Source organism: Sinocyclocheilus grahami, unplaced genomic scaffold, assembly GCF_001515645.1.
Source record: "Sinocyclocheilus grahami isolate Dianchi unplaced genomic scaffold, SAMN03320097.WGS_v1.1 scaffold179.1, whole genome shotgun sequence".
NCBI classification, from domain to species: domain Eukaryota; kingdom Metazoa; phylum Chordata; class Actinopteri; order Cypriniformes; family Cyprinidae; genus Sinocyclocheilus; species Sinocyclocheilus grahami.
Window position 1 is genome coordinate 54,516 of NW_015505358.1, and position 22,985 is coordinate 77,500.

A 22,985-nucleotide genomic window follows, 5' to 3' on the forward strand; every position below is an offset into this window, starting at 1 on the left:
TATATATATGTATGTATAAATTATTTTATTATTATTAATTAGATAAATGCAAGTGGGCTTTTACTTTGAATCTGATTTTTGAAACATTTTTCTGTCCACTGCAGCACTTTATAAGTCAGAGGGAGGAGTTTGAGACGGCACGAGACTGTATCCTGGTCTGGCTGACAGAGATGGACCTGCAGTTAACCAACATTGAGCATTTCTCCGAGTGTGACGTCCAGGCCAAAATCAAACAGCTGAGGGTACATCTCTGGCCTTTATCACTGCATGTGTTCTCCATATCTCCTGTGTCATTCTCTGATGGAGGTTCTCTTCTGCGTCCAGGCGTTCCAGCAGGAGATCACTCTGAACACTGCCAAGATTGACCACATATTCCAGCAGGGTGAAGCTCTTCTGGAAAAGAGTGAGCCGATAGATGCTGCTGTGATTGAGGAAGAGCTTGAAGAACTGCAGCGTTACTGCCAGGAAGTGTTTGGACGTGTGGAGCGCTACTACAAGAAACTTATACGATTACCGGTACTTTAAATACAGCAGATGCTTTTTCTGACTGACACTGGAGTTCTATTGCATTCTTTTTCAAATTTTTTGATTTTTAGACTTATTTATATGTACCTTATTCGTTCGTTCATTTATTTATATGTACCTTTTTATTTATGACTACCTTTATTTATATATTTATTAATTATTCATTAACACATAGTTATTTTATTTTTTCATATTTGTTTATATGTATCTTTTTATTTATATTTACCTTTGTGTATGTTTACATTATTTATTTATTAATTCATTCATTCATTCATTATTTTATTTTAATATTTATTAATATATACTATTTGTATTTATATTTACCTTTTATTTATGTTTACTTTCTTTCTCTCTTTCTTTCTTTCTTTCTCTTTCTTTATTCATTCCTTCATTCTCTTTATTTTTTATTTTATTTTAATATTTATATATACCATTTTTATTTACATTTACATTTTATTTATGTTTACTTCATTCATTCATTCATTTCATTTTATTTTCATATTTATATGTACCATTTTTTTATTTGTTTACTTTTTATTCATTCATTCATTCATTGTCAGTCATTTTATATGCATATATTTTGTTTAGCCTTTTTTTTGCCATTTTATTTCATCCACTTTAATTAATTTAGTCAAGGTTTCGATCCCAAAAACCACTGAGAATTCGTAACTTCTTTGTCCAGCTCACAGACGACGAACATGACGTCTCGTACTCGGACCGTGAGTTTGATCTGGACGAGCCTGCTGACGTGTCCAGCTTTCCGTGGAGTGAGCGTCTGGGCGATGGTTTTCTGTCCCCTCTGCCCTCCTCCAGTCGCTCTGCGTCGCTGGCCGTTCCTCTACGGGCCGAACGCTCGGGCCGAGACACTCCAGCCAGCGTGGACTCCATCCCTCTGGAGTGGGACCACGATTACGACCTGAGCCGGGGTCTGGAGAGCACCAGCAGAGCCTTGTCCTCTGAACCAGGAGATCAGGGAGAAGATGGATACCTGCAGAGCTCAGCGTCCGCCCTTTCAGGTCAGTAAAGGATCTTTAGTCCTATAAACAAATGAGAGAGAATAAGGGGGTATAAATGAAACCAATGAAGGCCTGAAACTGGTGGTTTAGTGTGGTTCCACATTCAAACATGTTTGTATTGTATGCGTGTATATGTTTCTTTCAGATGTAGTGATTCCAGAGAGTCCTGAGGCATATCTCAAACTTACTGAGCATACTCTGAGGTCCAGCGCTGGTAGGCATCAGCGGTCTGAAATCTGAGACTCACTCACTAGTCTGTTGCCTGAGATAGTGATCTTTAGTTTCTACTCACAAACCGAATCAAAGCACAGAGCCGCGTGCTGCGACCATCGGCTGTATTTCCTAACCCTTCTCTTTTGATTTGTGTTGCTTCACACAGTGTGTTAACTATAATAATCAGTTCTCCAGTGTTTGCATGTAGTGTCACAGGTTGATGGCCACTGAGTTCACTCTGGTGTTTGTTCTTGGTTTCTAATGCTTTTGGATTTGCCAAATCAACAGCATTACTCACAGTATTTTGCAATCAGAGAAAATTGTAAATATATCATTACATTACAAAAAATCAAATCCTTTTAAATCAAGTGGTTCAACAATGAAATACTAGTGGTCAACAATTTTTTTTTAACTGTGCCAATATCTAGAGGTAACAAGGGTCTAAAGGGAGAATTTCACATATCAAGATCAAATTATACATATTATACCAACATATTTTACATGACGAAAATGAAGCCTATTTTTGGACCAATTTAAATGTTTTGCATTTTTAAATTATAGAGCATTTCTTCCCCAAAATTCTCATTACTGTTAAACATATGAATATTTTTTATGATTAGATTCACGTTGCTGTAGTACAGGGTTTTTTTTTTGTTTTGTTTTTTTGCTGTATTACAGTAAAAGATCTAGTAATATAAGGATTTTATCTGTTATTTTATTATTATTTATACTATTAGTATTATAGTATTTATTAATATTCTGAACTAGAATCTTTTTTATTATCAGTTTTCATTCTAATAATTTAAGCTGTAGTCATTTTATGTGTTTTTGTCATTTTATTATTTTTGTAATTTTAATACTTTCAACTTATTTCAGTTAGTTGTCAATGCAACATGTTTTAGATTTTTAAAAGTTTTTTAAGTTTAAGCTTTTCATCTAATATTACTATTTTATTTTATTTCAATATTTTTATTAACAACATTTTTTTTTGATAGTTTTAGATAACAATACCAACACTGGTTTAAATTAGCATTTTGTGTATGTTTAAAAACACACTATTTAAATAATGTTTTTTGCATCACAGTAATGAAAATGGAAATATTCTGTTAAACTAATGATGATTCTTTGGGAAAATGTGTTTAACTGGCATTAAAATATGTAAAAAAAAAAAAAAAAAAAATCTGATTTCAGAACTAACACAAGTGACAATCTTAAAATGCCAAATATCAGCCATTATACTATGCCAAATTGTCTTGCAAGTTAGAAAATAATTCCTAATTGAATTGCCTGGATAAATAAAAGCGAACAAACATTTTTACAATTGCAACTCTGATTATAAACTGCTTTGACTAATGACATTTGATTAGAAGCACCTAGTGTGTTTGACTAATGAGAAAGGCATCTCTTGATCATGCACTGCATCAGGCCTGAGAAAGAGAACACGGCTCCACTGTGCTGTTCCAAACGCAGTTCAGAGCAACTTCCTGTTGTTCCTCCATTAATTACTGTTCTGATGTTCCTCCACAGGTGATGCTGGATCACTGGAGACTCACATCAGACAACTGGATAAAGCTCTCAACACCAGCTGCTTTCATCTGCAGCAGACAGAGAACATCATACGCAGCCGGACTCCCACCGGCCCTGAGCTGGACGCCACCTACATGGGTTATGTGAGTGAAAGTCCTACAGGACTATATTAGGGAATTGTCGCTGTAGTGAAAATGTGGTTTGAATAAGAAAGCATTTGCTAAATGAATTTAAACACTTGTTTGCTATATTAAATTCTCCCAGATGCGTCTTCTTGAAGAATGTCGTGGCAGTATAGATGCAGTAAAGCGAGTGGGATTTGAGCTGAAAGAAGAGGACGACAAGGTATCAGGTTTCGTCAACCCCAACAGCTCAGAGTCCCAAACTTCAGGTATAAAACCATATCATATACTTATTATCAAGTTATATTTTGTATAAGAAAAACACTTTTCTTTAGATTAGCATGCATTGAATAATATAGGAATATTTATTAAGAATTTTGATTTCCTTTTGTCTGATGATTTGATGTTATAATGTTTGTTATTTTTATTAACTGAAGTTACTATACAGGGTAACCTCATGAAGAGCTTGTCATCTGTGTTACGCAGGTGTGATCGAGCGCTGGGAGCTGCTGCAGGCTCAGGCTCTCAGTAAAGAGATGCGCATGAAGCAGAACATGCAGCAGTGGCAGCAGTTCAACTCAGACCTGAACAGCATCTGCAGTTGGCTGGACCAGGCAGAAGAAGAGCTGGAGCAGCAGCGGGGACTGGACCTCAGCACGGACATACAGACCATCGAGCTACGCATCAAGAAACTCAAGGTCAGACACGCCAGCGCTGTTATTGATAACTACAACTATTATTTTAAAACGGTAACGGTAATTGCTGAAATAAAGCTGAAATAAAATAAAATATAAAATGAAAAATTAAGTTGAAATTAAAATTAACTTAATTCAAATTAAATTACTTAAACTAGAATTACTCAAAATAAAACTGAAAAAAATTGTTTAGAAATATTAAATTGTAATTATATATATTATATAATTAAAAAAAACAATGAAATAACAAACTTAAATAAAATCTTCTGTTTTCTTGTTTGTTGGTTATCCAACATAAACTTAAGAAACTTAAATTAAACTAAAACTATTAAAAATAATTGTCAATAATTTACATGAAAATATTACATGAAAAACCTAAAATTAAAAGACTTTTACGTTGGCATCTGACTAAATTGAATAAGCTGAAGTACTAAACTTACTAAAACTAAATAGAAATAAATATTAATTAAAGCTATGTAGAAATATATATATGCCAACACTTTTTCACACCACTGTATATAAACTAATAATAATTGCACAAACACATAAGATTACTAAAACCTAAAATGAAAACTGAAAATATAAAATAGAAGCTAATTAAAAATGTTAATAAATAAATACTGTAATCGTATGTAAATAGTACTAACAGTAATGCAATGTTATTCTTTGAACCGCTGCTATTGTTTGTAAGGGTTAGCGTTTTCTTACAAAACTGTCTAAAACTACTAAAACTAATTTTCAGTCATTGAAATAAAGCTGAAATTAAATATAAGTATTAGATTAAACTTAAAATAATAATAAAAAAACGAAACTTGAAAATATAAAAATAAAATGTAAATAAAATTTATATAGTATATAAATAATACTAAAATAACACTAATGCCATGATATTCTTTGAAGCACTGTTATCGTTTGTAAGGGTTAGCGTTTTCTTTGTTTTAGTGTTAATTGGTTTTCCAGCTCTTTTATTATTGTATTTTGGCATTGACGCTTTTCTCTGTTGACCTGTGACTCCACGCAGGAGCTGCAGAAGGCTCTGGATAAGCGTAAGGCCATCGTGCTGTCCATTAACCTCTGCAGCGCTGAGTTTGTGCAGTCGGACAGCGAGGAGGCGCGAGACTTGCAGCGACGGCTGAAGGAGATGAATAACCGCTGGGAGCGTCTCAGCAGCTCTCTGGACGAGTGGAGGAACGCGCTCCAGCACGTGCTCATGCAGTGCCAGGCAAGAAACACCTTACCAACAACTGATACTGAAGCTGCTATCAGAAGATACACATTCATAAATTCTGCTTTCATGAATGTTTAAGAGTTAAAATCTCAGATCTTTTCCTTATCTTCAGGACTTCCATGAGATGAGTCACGGTCTCCTTCTGTGGCTGGAGAACATCGATCGCAGGAGGAATGAGATCGTCCCGATTGACCACACTCAGGACAGCGATACCCTACAGGAGCATCACAAAACACTTCTGGTAACTGATTTCTCTTTTCTGTTTGTACAGCATTAGGGTTACAACTTGCATGGCTAATGTTGATTAAATATTGATTGTTCCGCAGCAAATCCGCCGGGAGTTGCTGGACACGCAGTTGAAGGTGGCGTCCCTGCAGGACATGTCTCTTCAGCTGCTGGTCCACTCGGAGGGCAGTGACTGTCTGGAAGCCAAAGAGAAGGTGCATGTGATCGGGAACCGTCTCAAGCTGTTGCTGAAGGAGGTGACGAGAGACATCAGAGAGCTGCAGAAGACCCTGGACATCAGCAGCAGTCAGCAGGTGAGTTGCTGATCACCAACAGTGTCACCAAAACACTGATGCCCAGAGTTTACTAAAATAGTATTAGTGCCTGGAAATGAATGAATTAAATGAAACATTTCTAAATCAGTGGGAGGATAGGCCACAGGATGACTTAAAAAAAAATGTCATTTATCATTATTGATATAAATAATATTGTTATTATTATTATTATTAATATATTAAAACAAACTTAATTTTAAAAAAATGGGATCAAAAAATATAAACATTCTTATTTCCCCTAAATTTATTTGGCTTTTATTGTAGAAAATACCATTCTTTAAGCTTGAAATGAATTGTGATTACATATTATAGTTCTTCTGATATTATATTATATATTACATCATTCAAATATTGTGATAGAAGCCTTTAAGTCAAAAAGGTTAAAAAACACTTTTCTAAATGAGTATTTGATGTGCAGCAGTGTTATTTTAGAATCATTGCGACACTCTTTTTTCGTTTTTATTTATAGTTTTTATTTGATATTTTCTGTTTACATTTTATTTTAGTTGAAGTTTTATTAATGTTGTTGTCAGTGTTGGGGAAAGTTACTTTTAAAAGTAATGCATTACAATATTGTGTTACATTACTTTTGCGTTACTTTCACGTTACTTTTTAAATATGAGCAAGGCTTGATTGTTTTTAATATAAGAAGTTCTATTTATAGCAAATGTAAAAGCACGTTCACACCAAAAAGTGTAATGAATAAACCTCAGGCTGAAGCAAAAGTAAAATCACGTCTGTACAGTAGAACGCAGGAGAAGAAACACTCTTCAGCAATAAAAAAACAAAGCACAATTGTTAGTTTCTCTAAAGTCATTTTTGCTTATTAGTATGGTTGAACTGGATCATCAAAGGTCAGCAGCAAAGATACTGGTTAATAAAATGGGATTAGATACATTTGTGTTATTTAACATATTTAATTATTGCAGGTTTGCGTCATATTCTGAGTTTGCATTTCACTGTTTTAATTCATTTTGATGAATACGAAGTCTGTTTTTTGCGAGTGGGATGAATTAATGCACATTCACATTTAGTCTGGAACTACAGTAACATCATGTTCACACATGTTTTTTTTATGGTTTTAGTTTAAGTTTTAGTTATCTATAATAACCCTGATGTGCAGTCCTAAACTTAATCCCGGTTTGTTGTCTTATTTTATGTTTTGTCACACTCTCGTTCTCCAACCCTCCTCATCACACACAATCTCTGTAGGACTTGTCATCTTGGTCGTCTGCTGATGAGTTGGACACTTCCGGTTCCCTGAGCCCCGTGTCTGGACGCAGCACTCCCAGTCGCCAGCGATCGGTAACACATCACCCTCACGTTCTGTTGGGCCCTTCAGAGATCAGTGTTTGCTTGTCACGATGAGCCGATAGTTTGACACTTGAATGTCCCTGGAACTTGGCCTCCAAAAACACACTTGACACCTTATTAGTATACTTGCTCAGAGTTCCTCCAAAAGTCAGGACCTTCCCAGCATGCTCTCCTCTAATGCAAGAGCCAGATCAGAACTGGAGATGTGATTCGTCCCTGTTGTGTTTCTACATCCTATTGATTGATCCAAGTGCGTTTTACATCCTTTAAACAACTAGTCACACCCGTATCACACCCCTAAATTCTGGCTTGGTTTGTTCCTCCACTCATTTTCCCATATTCATGTTTATTCTAGATTCCCACACTGTAGTCATCAAGGAATACTGGTTCTATGAAAAAAAAAAAAAAAAAAAACATGTCCAGGTCATATTTAACCTCAAAATTAAAATAATAAAATGTGAAATTATATTTAGTATGTAGAAAATTAAGCCTTTTTTTATAATGATTTTAAACATTATAATGACATTAAAGCACATTTTCCTCTCAAATTATTACCATAATGCATCCAGATATTTTATTTTATTTCAAAGTTGTAATTTTGTTTTTATATATTTTTAAGAATTCTCATCAGATTCTCATTACAATAACACAATAATGCATTAATCAACAATCACTGTGATGTATATTTTTTAATTAGTATAATTCAAATGATCATTTTTAAGCTTGTCATTCTACTTAATTTTTGTTTGTAATATTTAATAATATATATATATATATATATATATATATATATATATTACATTAATTAATTTTAAAGCTCATGCTACTTTTTTTCATTATAATGCACATATAATAAGATTTTCCTGTATTATGGCCTTTATGTAATAATCAACGTCCTGGGTAAAATATGACCTATTACATGTTCTTGTTAGATTTTGAGATTCACTCTCAGAAAACAGAAGAAATGTCTGAAATGAGCTTAAACCTTGCTCTGAGCCCTTTAAAAGCTTTTAAATATTAAAGGATCCCTTGTTGCAAGGTGTTTTTTTCTGAGAAGTGTGTCATGAAGAACCAGTTTCTTTGTCTCCATAGAGGTGCTGTCACCCCCTCATTTGATTTAGTTGGTTCTTTTTTTCTCTTTTTTGGTGGTTCTTTCATCAGTAGCTTTGTCTTTATTTGCCTGGACTGAAACATTCTTTCTTTCTTTTACCCCCCTGTTCATTGCAAACAGCCATGGGGCAAAAGTAGTCTGTCACAGCCCGGAGCCTGTGTGAGCAGTCCACTTCACAGGTACCTTTCTCCTGGTTTCTAGAACACTTGGAAGATAATGGAACTCAACCCATGACCTGAGCGTAGACCCCTAGCACTAAAGGCTCTGGGTTGACCCCTAAGTGGACAGTGCAGTGGTTGCACAGTGCTTGCAGTGGCCCAGAGATGAAGCATGTCATGCATGCAGAAATATTAGCAACCTACAGGCTCATGCTGATGACTTCCATCATCTTCTGTGATTCTAGACACTGCTCAGGTTAGGGAGCTGAGATAGACACTACTAAGGGAGGAGCTCATGCACGAGACCAAAAACGTGCTTGTTTTCTATATTTTTTTTGGCTGTAAATATGGATGTGCTAGGCTGCTTGCTGCTGAGCTGTTCATTTTTCTTGTCTATTCAGCAAGCGTCTGCAATGAACAATCTTGGCAACAGTTTCTCTTTTTCTCTCTCTGGTGTGTCACATCTGCTCTTTCACCGACTAATCAATCGTCTTCTCCCTCCTCCAATCTGCCATCCGTGCAGTTTGATGACATTCTAGAGAAACACTCAATGTCAGGACTCTACAAAATCTGGTTTACCATGATATGTCAGCATTAAAGATGGTTATTCATAAATTTTTTTGTAGTGGATCATAGTGATATTCCAAGATTTTTTTTTTATATAAAATAATTAAGCGAAATAATATTTATTTTTTTATATAAGATAATTGTTAAGCTTAATAAATATATATATATATATATATATATATATATATATATATATATATATATATATATATATTTCACAAATAGTTGTTTTGTAGTGGGTCATGGTGAAATTACAAGAAGTTTATTTATTATAAAATAATTGTTTAATAATATATATTTTTTTAATACAAGATAATTAATTTTTTTTTATTTTGAAAAAATTGTTTGTAATTAAGATTGTTTATTACAAGTCTGTTGTCCCATTAATATTAGATGTAATCCTGCTATGTCCCCTTTAAAGATGCATATTCACAATAGAATTAAACATTGTTATTATAAAATGTTTTTTTTATTATAGGTTGATTAATTTGCTATATTTTAGTATATGACATGAGGGTGAGTAAATGATGTCAGAATTTTCATTTTGAGGTGAACTATCCCTTTAAGATTTTTATTACAAAATAATTGTTAAAATAATTATTTTAAGATCACTGCAGAAGAATTATTTATATAACATGGATAAATATTCAACTCAGTACAATATTCAAAATAATATAGACAAGAAAAAGAGAAGGATGCAAAAAAGAGAGATGCACAGAATGATGGAGGGCGAAATAATATTGTTTTATATTTTGGAGATTTTTCTTAGAAGAAGATCTATACAGTATTAAACTGCAGTAAACATGAGTAACTAATGACTGTATGTGTCACTTTCTACTGATTATTGATTCAAGGAAGCCAGATTAAATCATTAGGATGTCGTCATTTGTGTCTGAAGCAGTGTAGTGAAGTAGACTTATTATTCCAGTCAGTTTGTCTGGTGTAACCAAGGTGTAAGTATCTTTCTTAAGAGCACAATGGTGATCGTTAATGAACTGCATCTTGTTGGGTTCGAACATACAGCATTTGAGTTTTTCCAGCATACTTTTAACCATTAGGCAACAGCACCCCCAGTGCCAAAACTCATTTGCCTTAAACTGAAAACTGTTAAGCTGCACTTTTTCCTCTTAGCATGCTCTCTGTTTAACAGCGCTTTAACAAAAAAGGCATGTTTATGAAAAACAAAAACTGAAGTGCAAAAAATGCTACTGAAGACTTTAAACTAACGCTATCTGTGTCAAGCTTTGGCAGCTAATGTGTTCCCAAATCTCATATGACAGAGTTAGACAGAGATAAATATGTACAAGAAATATGCATAGAGAAATCATTCCATCCAATAAACATGAATGCCTATTTACACTCTTAAAAATAAAGATTCCAAAATGGGATTCCCATAGCAATGCAATAGAAGAACCATTTTTGGTTCCACAAAGAATCTTTTTCAACAATACGGAACCTTTCTTCATGGAACCATCAATGCCCAGTATCCAGTGAACCTTTCATTTTAAAAGTGTAGAGAGAAACTCTAGAAGTCTTTTGTGAATCTACAAAACCCATTTCCTTAGCTACAGTTTTAGAAATAGCTAGATAACCCGTGTAATTTCTTTCATTCACCTAGTTGCGCATCTGAATGTTTCCACCTCTTTATGCCGTCTCATGTGTAGCAGGTCTCGCAACGCCGCTGGATCCGGTTCCTCCCATTCTGACGAGGAAGAACCTCCATCCTGGTGCAAAACCTTCCTGAAGCGTGTCCTCTGGGCCGCGCTGCCCCTGCAGATCATCCTGCTGCTGGTGGTGGTGGTGGCCTGTCTTGTGCCTACGTCTGAGGACGACTACAGCTGTGCCCAACTCAACAACTTCGCCCGCTCCTTCCACCCAATGCTCAGCTACATCAACGGGCCTCCGCCTATATGAGCTTCACTTTGAAGTCAAAACGGCAGCTCAGCATCGGGTTTCCCTCTAAATTTGGCAGCCATTATTGTGTCCTTGTACAGCAAATAGAGCTGCTAATTCTACAGTATGTCACTGAGTCTCGTGTAGATGTTAGAACGAAGCCTGTTGCACTGAAAACTGCTGTTGTTAGTGCTACTGATGTTCTTCCATGTTTGATAGGAAGGAGGAAACTAGAGCGTAGGATATTAACTCAACACTGAGAGTTAATCAGGTCTATAGGCCTTTTTTAATCATGGACAGATCAGGTTTATTGGGAAAGAAACTGAAAGGTGTTGGATTGCTTGTATCAAATGAATAACTTGTAAAACAGAGAAGATAAAACCATTTATGAACTCTATATTGCAATTATTTTTAATATGTATTTTTGGCATGTGGTCATCCTTTAAAACGATCATTGATTTAATTGGATTTGTCATTGTATATTTTTAATTTTTGATCTTATCTAACCTGCTGTAATATTCAAGTTAACTGTGTCATGAATATACTTTACTGTATGTAAACCACTGATATCAAAGAAAAGGATATTTATGTATGTACAGTTTGCTGAGGCCTAAAAACCCTTCGCAATGAAAATACACCTATGATAAACACATAACCTGCTGATTAGTATTTTTCACTACAATTAAAGACTAAATGACCATAATTGGTTTAATTGTGAATCATAATTATTTTCTTACCAGTTTTTTTGACGCATTCACTGCTTAAACACTGAAATGATTTGCTGGTAATATTTACAGGGAACCCTCTCAGAACTTGGCTATGTTCTCTCTCGGTTATGTTCATTTAAAATGATCTGGTCTTTAATAACATTCTGAAAATGTTTTTATGCATTGTTTTTCTACAGAGAACATTCAGAAGTAACTTCCCATGTTTGAAAAATTATGAAATGGAACGTTCTTAATGTTTTCACTAATGGTCAAATTTAACTAGATGTTTTGAATGTTCTTAGAAAATTCAGAAACAACATTTCTATAACTTAATGGCAACATTCAAGCAAAACGTCCTTAGAACATGTTTTTTTTAGCTGGGTAATAATTCCATTAACCCAGTTTAAACTGGGAGGAGTCTCGTTCATCACAACAAACATGCTAAATATCTACTAATAGTTAATGAAATACTTGCCATTTTTAAATTTGTTGCATGCATTTTTAAATTTGATTATTTTACATGGTTACTTTTGAATTACTATCAATAGTAGAAGGTGCTTTTTGTTCCCAGAATGATGCATCTACAGAATCTTAGTTACAGAAAGCAGCTAAATCCTGGTTTACACAGGAAATACTTTTTGCTGTTTGACCAATCCCTTACGAAAAAGAAGTTTATTCAAGTGTGCTATTAGTCTACTTCTTTTAAACTAAAAAATAGGGAAGTATACTTTTAGTCTACTTTTTATGTTCTTCTCAGAAATGGGCTTTATGTACTTCTCAGAAATATACTTAAAATGACATTTAAGTATACTTGACTTATAGCCTACTTAGAAAAAGTCTAAATATATTTGAGCTATACTTTACTTCCTAGAATCCGCGTTCTCATTGTTATACTGTATGGGGCGCTTGTACACATCTTCTGTACAGAATTTCCAAAAAACACAAGTGAAGAAGAAACCGAAATAACAGATGCTTCCACATGTAATCTAACACGATCATCAGACATAAAACAGCATCAAAACTGTGTAAAGTTGATGTAATGTCGAAATACTTGTAGTATAAAACTACTAAACTAGTTCTTTACCGAACTTTACTTAAGTATACTTAATAAAATTAACTTGAAGTATACTACTTTTTGGTAAGGGATGATATGGTGCTGGTTAAGCTAGTTAAGAAGCCTGGTGGGGAAACCAGCATCCAAACCACAAAATATTGTCTGTTCAACTGGGAATGGGTTGAACATTAAAACAACTGTATATTTTTGACGTTTTGAGGGAGCACGCGGGAAAGAAACAAGGCCATTCGCCTTATCAGAAGTCAGCGTACGATCAGAATGATTTTTAAACTTGTATTTCAAGGTTAACAAAAAACAAACAAAACCTTACAGTCACTTCAAACTATCATTCGATGCTATTATATTATCTCCGTGGGCCGCTGGGCTGTCAGAGGTTGTGCTGGAGGGAGCTGGCAGAGCCTGGGCTTTAAACTCATGAGAATGAGCGATGTTTATGGAGGAAACTGGAGATTCCCAGATCTGAGGCGTGTGATGCTGGTGAAGATGAGCAGGACAGTGACAGTGACGTGACTGGAGCAGAACCTCCAGCCTTCTGAGAACTTCATAGTTTGGGACGCAGCCTGTGCAGTCAACGCCTAACATCTGAGACACCACCGTGTAGAAGTCCAGCAACTGCAATGTAGGAGCATACTGGTTACTATTAATAAAGGTAATCCATTTCCTGTTTATGTATATATATATATATATATATATATATATATATATATATATATATATATATATATATATATATATATATATATATATATATATATATATATATATATATATATATATATATATATATATATATATATATATATATATATATATATATATATATATATATATATATATATATATATATATATATATATATATATATATATATATATATATATATATATATATATATATATATATATATATATATATATATATATATATATATATATATATATATATATATATATATATATATATATATATATATATATATATATATATATATATATATATATATATATATATATATATATATATATATATATATATATATATATATATATATATATATATATATACATATCGGCATATTGGAATGATTTCTGAAGGATCATGTGACACTGAAGACTAGAGTGATGATGCTGAAAATACAGCTTTGTATCACAGAAATAAATTCTATTTTAAAATATATTAACATGGAAAACAGTTATCTTAAATTGTAATAATATTTCACAGTATTACTGTATTTGTTGTATTTTTTGATCAAATAAATGTAGCCTTGGTGAGCAGAAGAGACTTCTTTCAAAAACATTAAAAAATCTAACGGACTCCAAACTTTTGAAAGGTAGTGTATGTGCAGATATGTAGTCTTACGTCACTTCTGTACCTGTTTCTCAGTGTGAGTGAGATCTGCTATGGCGCTAGACTGAGTGTCCAGCAGTCTCTGGGCTTGTTGAATCTCATCTCTGGCTCTGAGCTCCTGGTTTTTCAGCTCTGACTTGATGACGGTCAGTTTCTTCTGAGTCTTTACCTTGTTCTCCTCAAGCTTTCCCAGATTCTTACTCTGCTCTTCTATGGTTTGGTTTTGTTCCATCACTTTGATCTTGTTGCACCAAAGACAGCAGAAACTAAGCATTTACAAGCATCGCCACACTCTACATGTGAAGCAGCACTATTAAAGAAGGCATGAAATAAAAATTAACCCTATTTTCTAAATGCATGTTATTGATCTTATTGTGAACAAGTCATTTACAAGTCACCTTGTAATTCTTAATCAAAATGTCAAACTCAATCTTTTATTGCAACACTAAACATAAAGGGTCGATATTAGGACCATTTACGTTCATGCATTTGGCAGGTGCTTTAATCCAAAGCAACTTGCATTGTATTCACTATATTTTACCAGTATGGATGTTCCCTGGGACTCCAGTTCATGACCTTATTGTTGCTAATTGGATGCTCTACAAGCTACACAAATCATCTATATGCCTTAAAGGATCCAGAAACCAAAACACTGATCTAAAAAATCTATTTTATTATCCATAGAACCTTATTGTCAACTCAAGAACCATATACAGTAAAAATGGTATATATTTAGAGTCACATTTGTGTTTTTAAATTTAAAAATGGTCTTTGTTTTGGTATTTTATGCTGAAATTACTCTGTTTGGTGAGGGTCTGTGGGCCAGGCCTCGTCCCTGTACCTTGAGCTCATTGGTATGGGACAGCTGGGCTTTCAGCTCGGTGTTGGAGAAGCGTAAGGTGCTCAGCTCCGCCTGCAGTCGATCCACACGCTTCTGGAGCTTCTTACAGGCCAGAGCAGCATCATCTTTCTCCACCGCCAGAGCTGAGCGGCTCCTCTTCTCCTCCTCCAGCTGGACCATCTTCCTCCTCAGCAGCTCCAGGTGAAGCTCTTTACTTTCTGAACGCTCCTTGTGTTCTTTAAGCTGCAGCCATTGATGGAAATGATAACCAGCTAATCAAATAATGTAATGTAATCGTGGTTTGATGGCTAGGATTGTTGTATGGTTTATATTTAAGATTTTCATTTTGATTTTATATTGATTTTTTGTTGTTGTTGTATTTTTACACTGGTTTTACATTGAATACATTTCAAATAAATTAGAAGTATAATAAATAAATGAAAAGTACAAGAAAATATAAATATCTAATACATTTGAAGAATTTTTGTTTTTGATTAATCGTTTAGTTGTTTAAAATTAAATTAAATGTGTTTGTTTAGTTCGTTTTAAATTATGTTTTTAAATCAATTATTAACATTACAAAACTCGATTTAAAAACTGCACTTTTTCATTTTTATTTTGCCATTTTTGAAAAACATTTTTAAAATAAATCCTGGAAATATGTATTAAAAATCGGACAGAATTGGCCGTTAATTTGTAAATCTGTAACAATTATTTTACATTTCTGCACAATTTTAAAAACATTTTTAAGATAAATTCTGGAAATTTTGTTTTAAATCTGACAAAATTGGCCATTAATTTGTAAATCTGTAACAATTATTTTACATTTCTGCACTATTTTTATTTTACTATTTTTACTATTTTCTGTAAATTTGCATTAAAATATTTTGTCAGTAAAATTCAAGAAATTTGTAAAATCTGTAATATGAATAAAAATAATAAATCTGAAATTTGTCAAAAGAAATGTGTAAAATCTGATTAAATTGTGCATTCATTTGTAAATCTGTAACAATTAGTTTGAATTTCTGAACTTCTTTTATTTTACATTTTTAATAAAACATTAAAATATTTTTATATATAAAATCTGACAAAAGTGGGCATTCGTTTGTAAAACTGTAATTAATTATTTTTCACTTCTGCACTATTTGACTATTGTTGAAACATTTTTAAAGATAAATTATGATCAAATTGGGCATTCATTTGTAAATCTGTGACAATTATTGTACATTTGGAAAGGTTATGCACCAAAACATTGAACTAAATAATAGTTAAAGTTCATTATTTGACATGTCAGCACCTTTCTCTGAAGGCTGTAGATTTGTGTCTTGATCTCCAGTAAAGCCGTCCCTTCCTGTCTGCTCAGCTGTTCAGCTCGTGTAAGAATGGCCTCGAGTCTCATATCAAATCCCAGATCTGCAGCGACACGATCCACTTTCAGCTTCTCTGAGAGCTGCTCCACAAACCGCAGGTACTACAGAGAGAGAAGGCCAATGACATTACTGAGGGGTCATTTTAGGACATTTATGATACATTTGAATCATGTTCTAATTCCAAATGATACACAGTGGCCAGAAAAGTTCGACAATGTGAATAGTTTTATACAGTAACAGGTTTTGGCAGTATAAATCCACTTATTTTTTACATTTTTAATAAAACATTAAAATATTTTAATATATAAAATCTGACAAAAGTGGGCATTCGTTTGTAAAACTGTAATAATTATTTTTCACTTCTGCACTATTTGACTATTGTTGAAACATTTTTAAAGATAAATTATGATAAAATTGGGCATTCATTTGTAAATCTGTGACAATTATTGTACATTTGGAAAGGTTATGCACCAAAACATTGAACTAAATAATAGTTAAAGTTCATTATTTGACATGTCAGCACCTTTCTCTGAAGGCTGTAGATTTGTGTCTTGATCTCCAGTAAAGCCGTCCCTTCCTGTCTGCTCAGCTGTTCAGCTCGTGTAAGAATGGCCTCGAGTCTCATATCAAATCCCAGATCTGCAGCGACACGATCCACTTTCAGCTTCTCTGAGAGCTGCTCCACAAACCGCAGGTACTACAGAGAGAGAAGGCCAATGACATTACTGAGGGGTCATTTTAGGACATTTATGATACATTTGAATCATGTTCTAATTCCAAATGATACACAGTGGCCAGAAAAGTTCGACAATGTGAATAGTTTTATACAGTAACAGGTTTTGGCAGTATAAATCCACTTCCTCACATGCCGTTTGTCCTGGTTCATTCCATCTTTCCAGACTCCAGCCGTCAGCAGCTCGTCCTCCAGACTCTTGATTCTGTCCAGCAGCTCCTGTTCTCTCCGTTCTGAACTGCTCTGATGCCGTTTGTGGCTGGACAACTGCTCTTCCACCTCCGCCAGCCTGCCCTCCATCTCCACCTGAGACTAGAGCACACAGAAAGCACATTAGTTGAGTAAGAACGTAATCTACGCTATAAAAATACGAGATGCAAACGTTACCTTTTGTGCACCTTTCTCTCTGCTGCAAAGGGCCGTAAGTGCCTTCAATATGTCACTTTCTGTGTGTTGAACGGGAAGAGACTGATCATCCAGCAGAGCTTCCACATTCTTCATGAAGGCCTCATGGTGGCTGTGAGACGCCTGAGCTTCACTCTGGCAGCTGTGGAGTTTATTTTGCAGATCTTGAGAGAGATTCTCATAGTGGCGGCAGCGCTGCTGTGCGGACACCAGCGCCAGTTCAGACTCCTGCAGGGAGGTTTTAAGGCTCTGGCTCTCTCTCTCCAAACTTAGTTTCTTTAGGGAGATTATATCCAATTCCTGACAAAAATACAGTATATTGCTGATTTGTTACACCACTATTCATCATATTTGCTGAATGAAATCCAGTACTTGTTTCTTACAAATTTTGGGCTGCTGTTTCCAAAAAATAGTGGCTGTTTTGCTCAAGCACGTCACACTTTCTCACAAAATATGATGCATTTCGTAGCATTTTTGCTTTTGATAACCATTTGTAAGGTGAAGAAGTCTTGTATTATCCCAGAATCATCAGAAAAACTGCCACAAGTCGGGTGACAACTACAGTATTTGTTCAGTCCTCTGCCCATTTTCACAAGTATGAATGATTCTGAATGATACTTTCTCATTTTGTTTTTACATTCAAAGGTATGTTTTATATATAATAATAAAATTAAAAAATATAAGAATATTAAAAAATATATAATAAAATTCAAGCGTTTACATTTTGATTAAACCTTTCAAATTCAAATTCATTGAAATTGTGCAGTTGTTCGTTTTTAATTAAGTTTTTAATGAAACATAAACATTTCAAAACTAGACATTTGAAAACGGCACTATTTTTACAGTACAGTTTTTTTTAACTCAATTTGTAAATCTGTAACAATTATTTTCCATTTCTGCACTATTTTTTATTTTACTTCCGATTGACAAAATTGGGCATAAATTGGGAAATCTGCAATAATTAATTTACATTTGGAAATATACGGTATACTTTTTTGTCATTACAAACTAAACTTTTGACATTTGACTGCTTTTATTTTGATGAAGTGCATTAAAGCTGATACAAATATATATACATTGAAAAATCATTCTTATTTTGAGTAAAAACTATACACAATGGAACGTTCTTATTAATATTTTTGAACTCAGCATCATCAAATTATTATTAGGCCTTTCTTTGTAAATCATCAGAATGCTTATGCAGGGCTGTGTTATTTATGATTTTGCTTTACAGGAAATAAAAAGAAGCTTTTTTTCCTTTATGCAAAATATATTGATTTCTTCTGGTTTTGAAGTGAAATATAACCCAGGCATGTTCTGCACAGGTTTTACCCTATACGATACTTGTTGCTTGTTGATTTCTAAAGTGTTGTTTAATTGCATTATTGATCTGTAAGATACCTGTCTGCTAGAGTTCAGCTCATTCACTCTGGAGGCTGAGAGCGACTGTTCATGTTCTACATCAGTCGCCAGTCTCTTGACTGTTTCTCTGCTGGCTTTACACTCCACCTCGTACAACTTCACACTCTCCTCTAAAGCACAAATGCAGTTCTTCAGGTGCTCTCTGTCCTTCAAGCAGGCGTCCACCTTATCATAGAGAGACATGTTAGAGATCAGAAGAATATGGGTTGAAAGCATATGTGAACACACTCACCACGGATATGATATAATCCATAGGATCTGCCTTTCCTGCCACATTTACAGAGACTTTGTTTGCTAAAGCCGATATAAACTCATCAGATCTTCTCTGGGTCTCAGCGGCTTCCTGTTTTGCCTTGTTGCACTCTGCAAAATACTGTCTGCAAATATGTGATGATAGAAGAAATAGACGTGTTAATTATACATCAACATATGCACAATTTATACATGTATATGTAGTGTTAGGGTTATATTCCACATTTAAATTACATTTGAACAATTTATACTTTCTTATGTATATATTCTATATATTCTAGTTGTGTCCAAAGTAAATGCTCACTTTGACTTGATATCAAGTTCCATTATTTTCCCCTTGATCTCCTCATTCTCTTTTGTAAGTGTCTGTATTCTCATGTCCATGAAGCTTTTGGAGGAGGTGATGGAGAGCATCTCTTGCTCTGTGCTGTAGTTGCGTTCTCTGAGCGAGCTGATGAGAGACTCCTGACTCGCCTCTTTCTCTTTATGCCGATCTGCAGCATCCTTTAAGTTCTTCATAGTCTCTTCCTGAGATGCAACTTTGGATTGGCTTTCCAAGAGCTGTTAAAAGGAAATAAGTTATTTCACGTAGAGAATGTGCATTCCCAACACCACAACTGACCAGTGAATATAGGAACCTGTGATTGGAGTTTGTTGTATTTGGTCTGCAGGACGGCCAGCTCCTCACGCGCCGTCTCAGTGGCCTGCTTATAGTGTGTGAGGTGCTGCTGGATTACAGACTCCTCCATCGCCAAGCCGCTGTCAGTCAAACCTGAATGCTGACAGATAGAACCTGATGTATCCATAGCAACAGAAACAGTCATTCACAGCTAACAGGGAACGTTCTCAGAACTGTGGCTAATGGCAAGGTTCTTCAAAGTTCAAACGAACATTCTTCCAATAACATCAGAACATCCGTTCAAAGGGTTTCTGGGTCTGGTTTTAATAATGTTCTCAAAATGTTAGCGCAAAAACTTTATACATCATTCATTTAACTTTTTTTTTTATATCCTAAATACTTCAGGCTTTTTAAAAATGTAACTACATGTTTTAGAATGTTCTGAAAAGTTGATCAAACATTTAAAAAAGTGGACATTTTGAATAACTTAATGGGTATGTTAGCAATATGTTATTTGAACATATTTAGCTAGGCACAATGAATATAAATATTTATAGTAATAAAATGCAATGCAATTTGGTTATGAATGAACGTGCATAGATGATCATAAAAGATATACTGAAAGTGGCATAAGACATAAATCACAATTGGATTAGTTGACTGATTAAATTAGTCCTTGTTGACAGGTCCTGTGGATGTTTTCGCATTTTATTGATCCTGACACAAATCAAATGATTTATGGCTGTAGCAGTACACACACAGTACAGCAATTAAAGGCAACAATTGTCTTTGTGAAGAAAAAATAATAAGAATGCATCACTCTATAAGCTGGCACAATGTACAAAGGTAGATAGATAAAATAGTTTATCTCTTAACATATTTAAGAGAACAAACGTAACAAACTTAAATTTACATGTGTTTTACACGCCATTTACCAAATAAAACAATAGGTTCAAAATAAAATTCATAAAAAAGCATGAGTCTGGGAACTGTAGTCTGTGTGGATTACCAGAAACAGTAGAGCATGCACTATTACGTTGTTCTGCTCATGATAATGAAAGAGCATTTAAAGAAATAGGGATAGAAAATATTACACTTAAAACTTTGTTGAAGAATGGCTTGAATCTTTATCAAATATATAATGCTTTAATGACATTCTTTAAAAAAAGTAGATCTGTTTAACAGGATTTAGAAGGGTTTAATTTTTTATTTAAATTTTTTCTATTATATATATATATATATATATATATATATATATATATATATATATATATATCTACAATTTTGTTTCTGGTGTCCTTTGACAGCTCTTTGGTCTTGGCCATAGTGGAGTTTGGAGTGTGACTGTTTGAGGTTGTGGACAGGTGTCTTTTATACTGATAACGAGTTCAAACAGATGCCATTAATACAGGCAACGAGTGGAGGACAGAGGAGCCTCTTAAAGAAGAAGTTACAGGTCTGTGAGAGCCAGAAATCTTGCTTGTTTGTAGGTGACCAAATACTTATTTTACCGAGGAATTTACCAATTAATTCTTTAAAAATCCTACAATGTGATTTTCTGGATTTTTTTTTCTCATTTTGTCTCTCATAGTTGAGGTATACCTATGATGAAAATTACAGGCCTCTCTCATCTTTTTAAGTGGGAGAACTTGCACAATTGGTGGCTGACTAAATACTTTTTTGCCCCACTGTATATATATATATAGGTGTGTGTGTTTATATGCATGTGTATACTCCGTTAAACTCATGTTTATTCTCAGATAAAGACAGTGATGAGGATATTGGAACAGCATGAAATTCAACCCTATGAAGTCGCTCTGGTCCACTGGGAAAATGAAGAGATCACTTATACAGTAGGAGAGTGAGTAACAAGTCCTTCATTTCTTAATGCAACATATATTCAAATCATATAATGCCTACTGAAAGTTGAAATATTTTTTCCATATTTTATTTATTTGTTGGTTTAGGGGTAATTCAAAGCTCCATCGTGGAATTTTCTTGTTTAATGGAGAGATGGATTATGATCAGGTTGTTCTGGAGAAGTTTGCATTTTCCAATGCTTTATCTCTGTCAGGTGGGGTAATGTTTGCATTTTTATTAAGCATTCATAAATTGTAGAAACATTGATGACGCTGCTTTAAACTTGCATGATTTCAGTAAAACTGGCAATATGGGAGGTCTCTCTTGACAACTTTGTTGAGTCCATCCAGTCAATTCCTGAGGTAGATCCACTTATGTACTCTTTCATAGGTAATACCAGCATTTGTTGCTTTTTGCTAGTTAAAATTGTTCTGTATATTAAAAAGCACAGATGTGAACAGCTGTTCTGTTTTTTCTGGAACTGCAAATATACTTCTGTTTGAAATGTTGTAATTATATTCATAAACCTTTTTAACAGATGCTGAAGTCTGGACAGAGAGTGAAACTGTCTAGGGCTGAAGTTATGCAGAAGATAGGGGAACTCTTTTCCCTCAGGTCAGGTTGATTTTGTATCACTTTATTTGGTTTATTTTGCATGAGATAACCTGCCGCTCTGTTTAATTCTCACAGTCTTTTTAAACTTTTACAGGCACTGCATAAACCTCAGCTCTGACTTACTGATCACACCTGATTTCTACTGGGACAGAGAAGATCTCGAGCAGCTCTATGACAAGACCTGTCAGTTCCTCAATATTAACAGAAGAGTTAAGGTTAGTGAAAGTACTTGCAAAGATTTCTTTGCATCTGTTTTAAAGGAATAGTTCATCCAATAATTCAAATTGACTGGAAATGTACATCCAAGATGGAGATGAGTTTGTTTCTTCATCAGAACAGATTTGGAAAAATGTAACATTCCATCACTTGCTCACCAATGGATGCTCTGAAGTGAATGGGTGCCGTCAGAATGAGAGTCCAAACAGCTGATAAAAACATCACAATAATCTACAAGTAATCCACACCACTCCAGTCCATCAATTAACATCTTGTGAATTGAAAAGCTGCTTTGTAAGATATAAATCCATCATTAAGGTGTTTTAACTTTAAACCGTCACTTCTGGCCATAATATACCAGTCCATAACCCATAATTAAGTATTTTAGCCAGAAGCAACGGTTTGAAGTTAAAGGGGTCATATGATGCGATTTCAATTTTTCCTTTCTCTTTGGAGTGTTACAAGCTCTTGGTGCATAAAGAAGATCTGTAAAGTTGCAAAGACTAAAGTCTCAAATCCAAAGAGATATTCTTTATAAAAGTTAAGAGTCAACCACGCCTACCTAAAACGGCTCGTTCTAACACGCCCCCACAT

The 22,985-nt window shown here is 34.3% G+C and overlaps 3 protein-coding genes across 3 annotated transcripts in view; 2 read left to right on the forward strand and 1 right to left on the reverse strand.

Moving 5' to 3' along the window:
- The window catches only part of LOC107594101 (nesprin-1-like), a gene marked incomplete at its 5' end in the record, with an annotated part of 65,702 nt that extends 54,406 nt beyond the window's left edge, over positions 1-11,296 (forward strand). Inside the window, 13 exons of the mRNA XM_016284052.1 lie at positions 105-242; positions 325-516; positions 1,208-1,541; positions 1,687-1,755; positions 3,282-3,424; positions 3,546-3,672; positions 3,890-4,101; positions 5,120-5,320; positions 5,439-5,567; positions 5,653-5,865; positions 7,099-7,191; positions 8,432-8,490; positions 10,701-11,296. Of these exons, the coding sequence (XP_016139538.1) occupies positions 105-242; positions 325-516; positions 1,208-1,541; positions 1,687-1,755; positions 3,282-3,424; positions 3,546-3,672; positions 3,890-4,101; positions 5,120-5,320; positions 5,439-5,567; positions 5,653-5,865; positions 7,099-7,191; positions 8,432-8,490; positions 10,701-10,950 (2,160 nt within the window). The remainder of the gene's footprint in view (positions 1-104; positions 243-324; positions 517-1,207; positions 1,542-1,686; positions 1,756-3,281; positions 3,425-3,545; positions 3,673-3,889; positions 4,102-5,119; positions 5,321-5,438; positions 5,568-5,652; positions 5,866-7,098; positions 7,192-8,431; positions 8,491-10,700) is intronic.
- Positions 11,297-12,990: 1,694 nt separating this feature from the next.
- Positions 12,991-19,830, reverse strand: ccdc170 (coiled-coil domain containing 170). The gene is made up of 10 exons (XM_016284077.1): positions 19,720-19,830; positions 19,386-19,642; positions 19,062-19,206; positions 18,809-18,994; positions 17,390-17,707; positions 17,135-17,314; positions 16,793-16,966; positions 14,900-15,142; positions 14,084-14,299; positions 12,991-13,323 (listed from the first exon to the last, which is right to left on the reverse strand). Exons 1-10 carry the CDS (start codon positions 19,828-19,830, stop codon positions 13,024-13,026), a joined length of 2,130 nt encoding a protein of 709 aa, XP_016139563.1. The 3' UTR covers positions 12,991-13,023.
- Positions 19,831-19,942: 112 nt separating this feature from the next.
- The window catches only part of LOC107594102 (required for meiotic nuclear division protein 1 homolog), a 7,878-nt gene continuing 4,835 nt past the window's right edge, over positions 19,943-22,985 (forward strand). Inside the window, exons 1-6 of the mRNA XM_016284053.1 lie at positions 19,943-20,020; positions 21,461-21,561; positions 21,668-21,774; positions 21,858-21,922; positions 22,099-22,175; positions 22,270-22,390. Of these exons, the coding sequence (XP_016139539.1) occupies positions 19,943-20,020; positions 21,461-21,561; positions 21,668-21,774; positions 21,858-21,922; positions 22,099-22,175; positions 22,270-22,390 (549 nt within the window). The remainder of the gene's footprint in view (positions 20,021-21,460; positions 21,562-21,667; positions 21,775-21,857; positions 21,923-22,098; positions 22,176-22,269; positions 22,391-22,985) is intronic.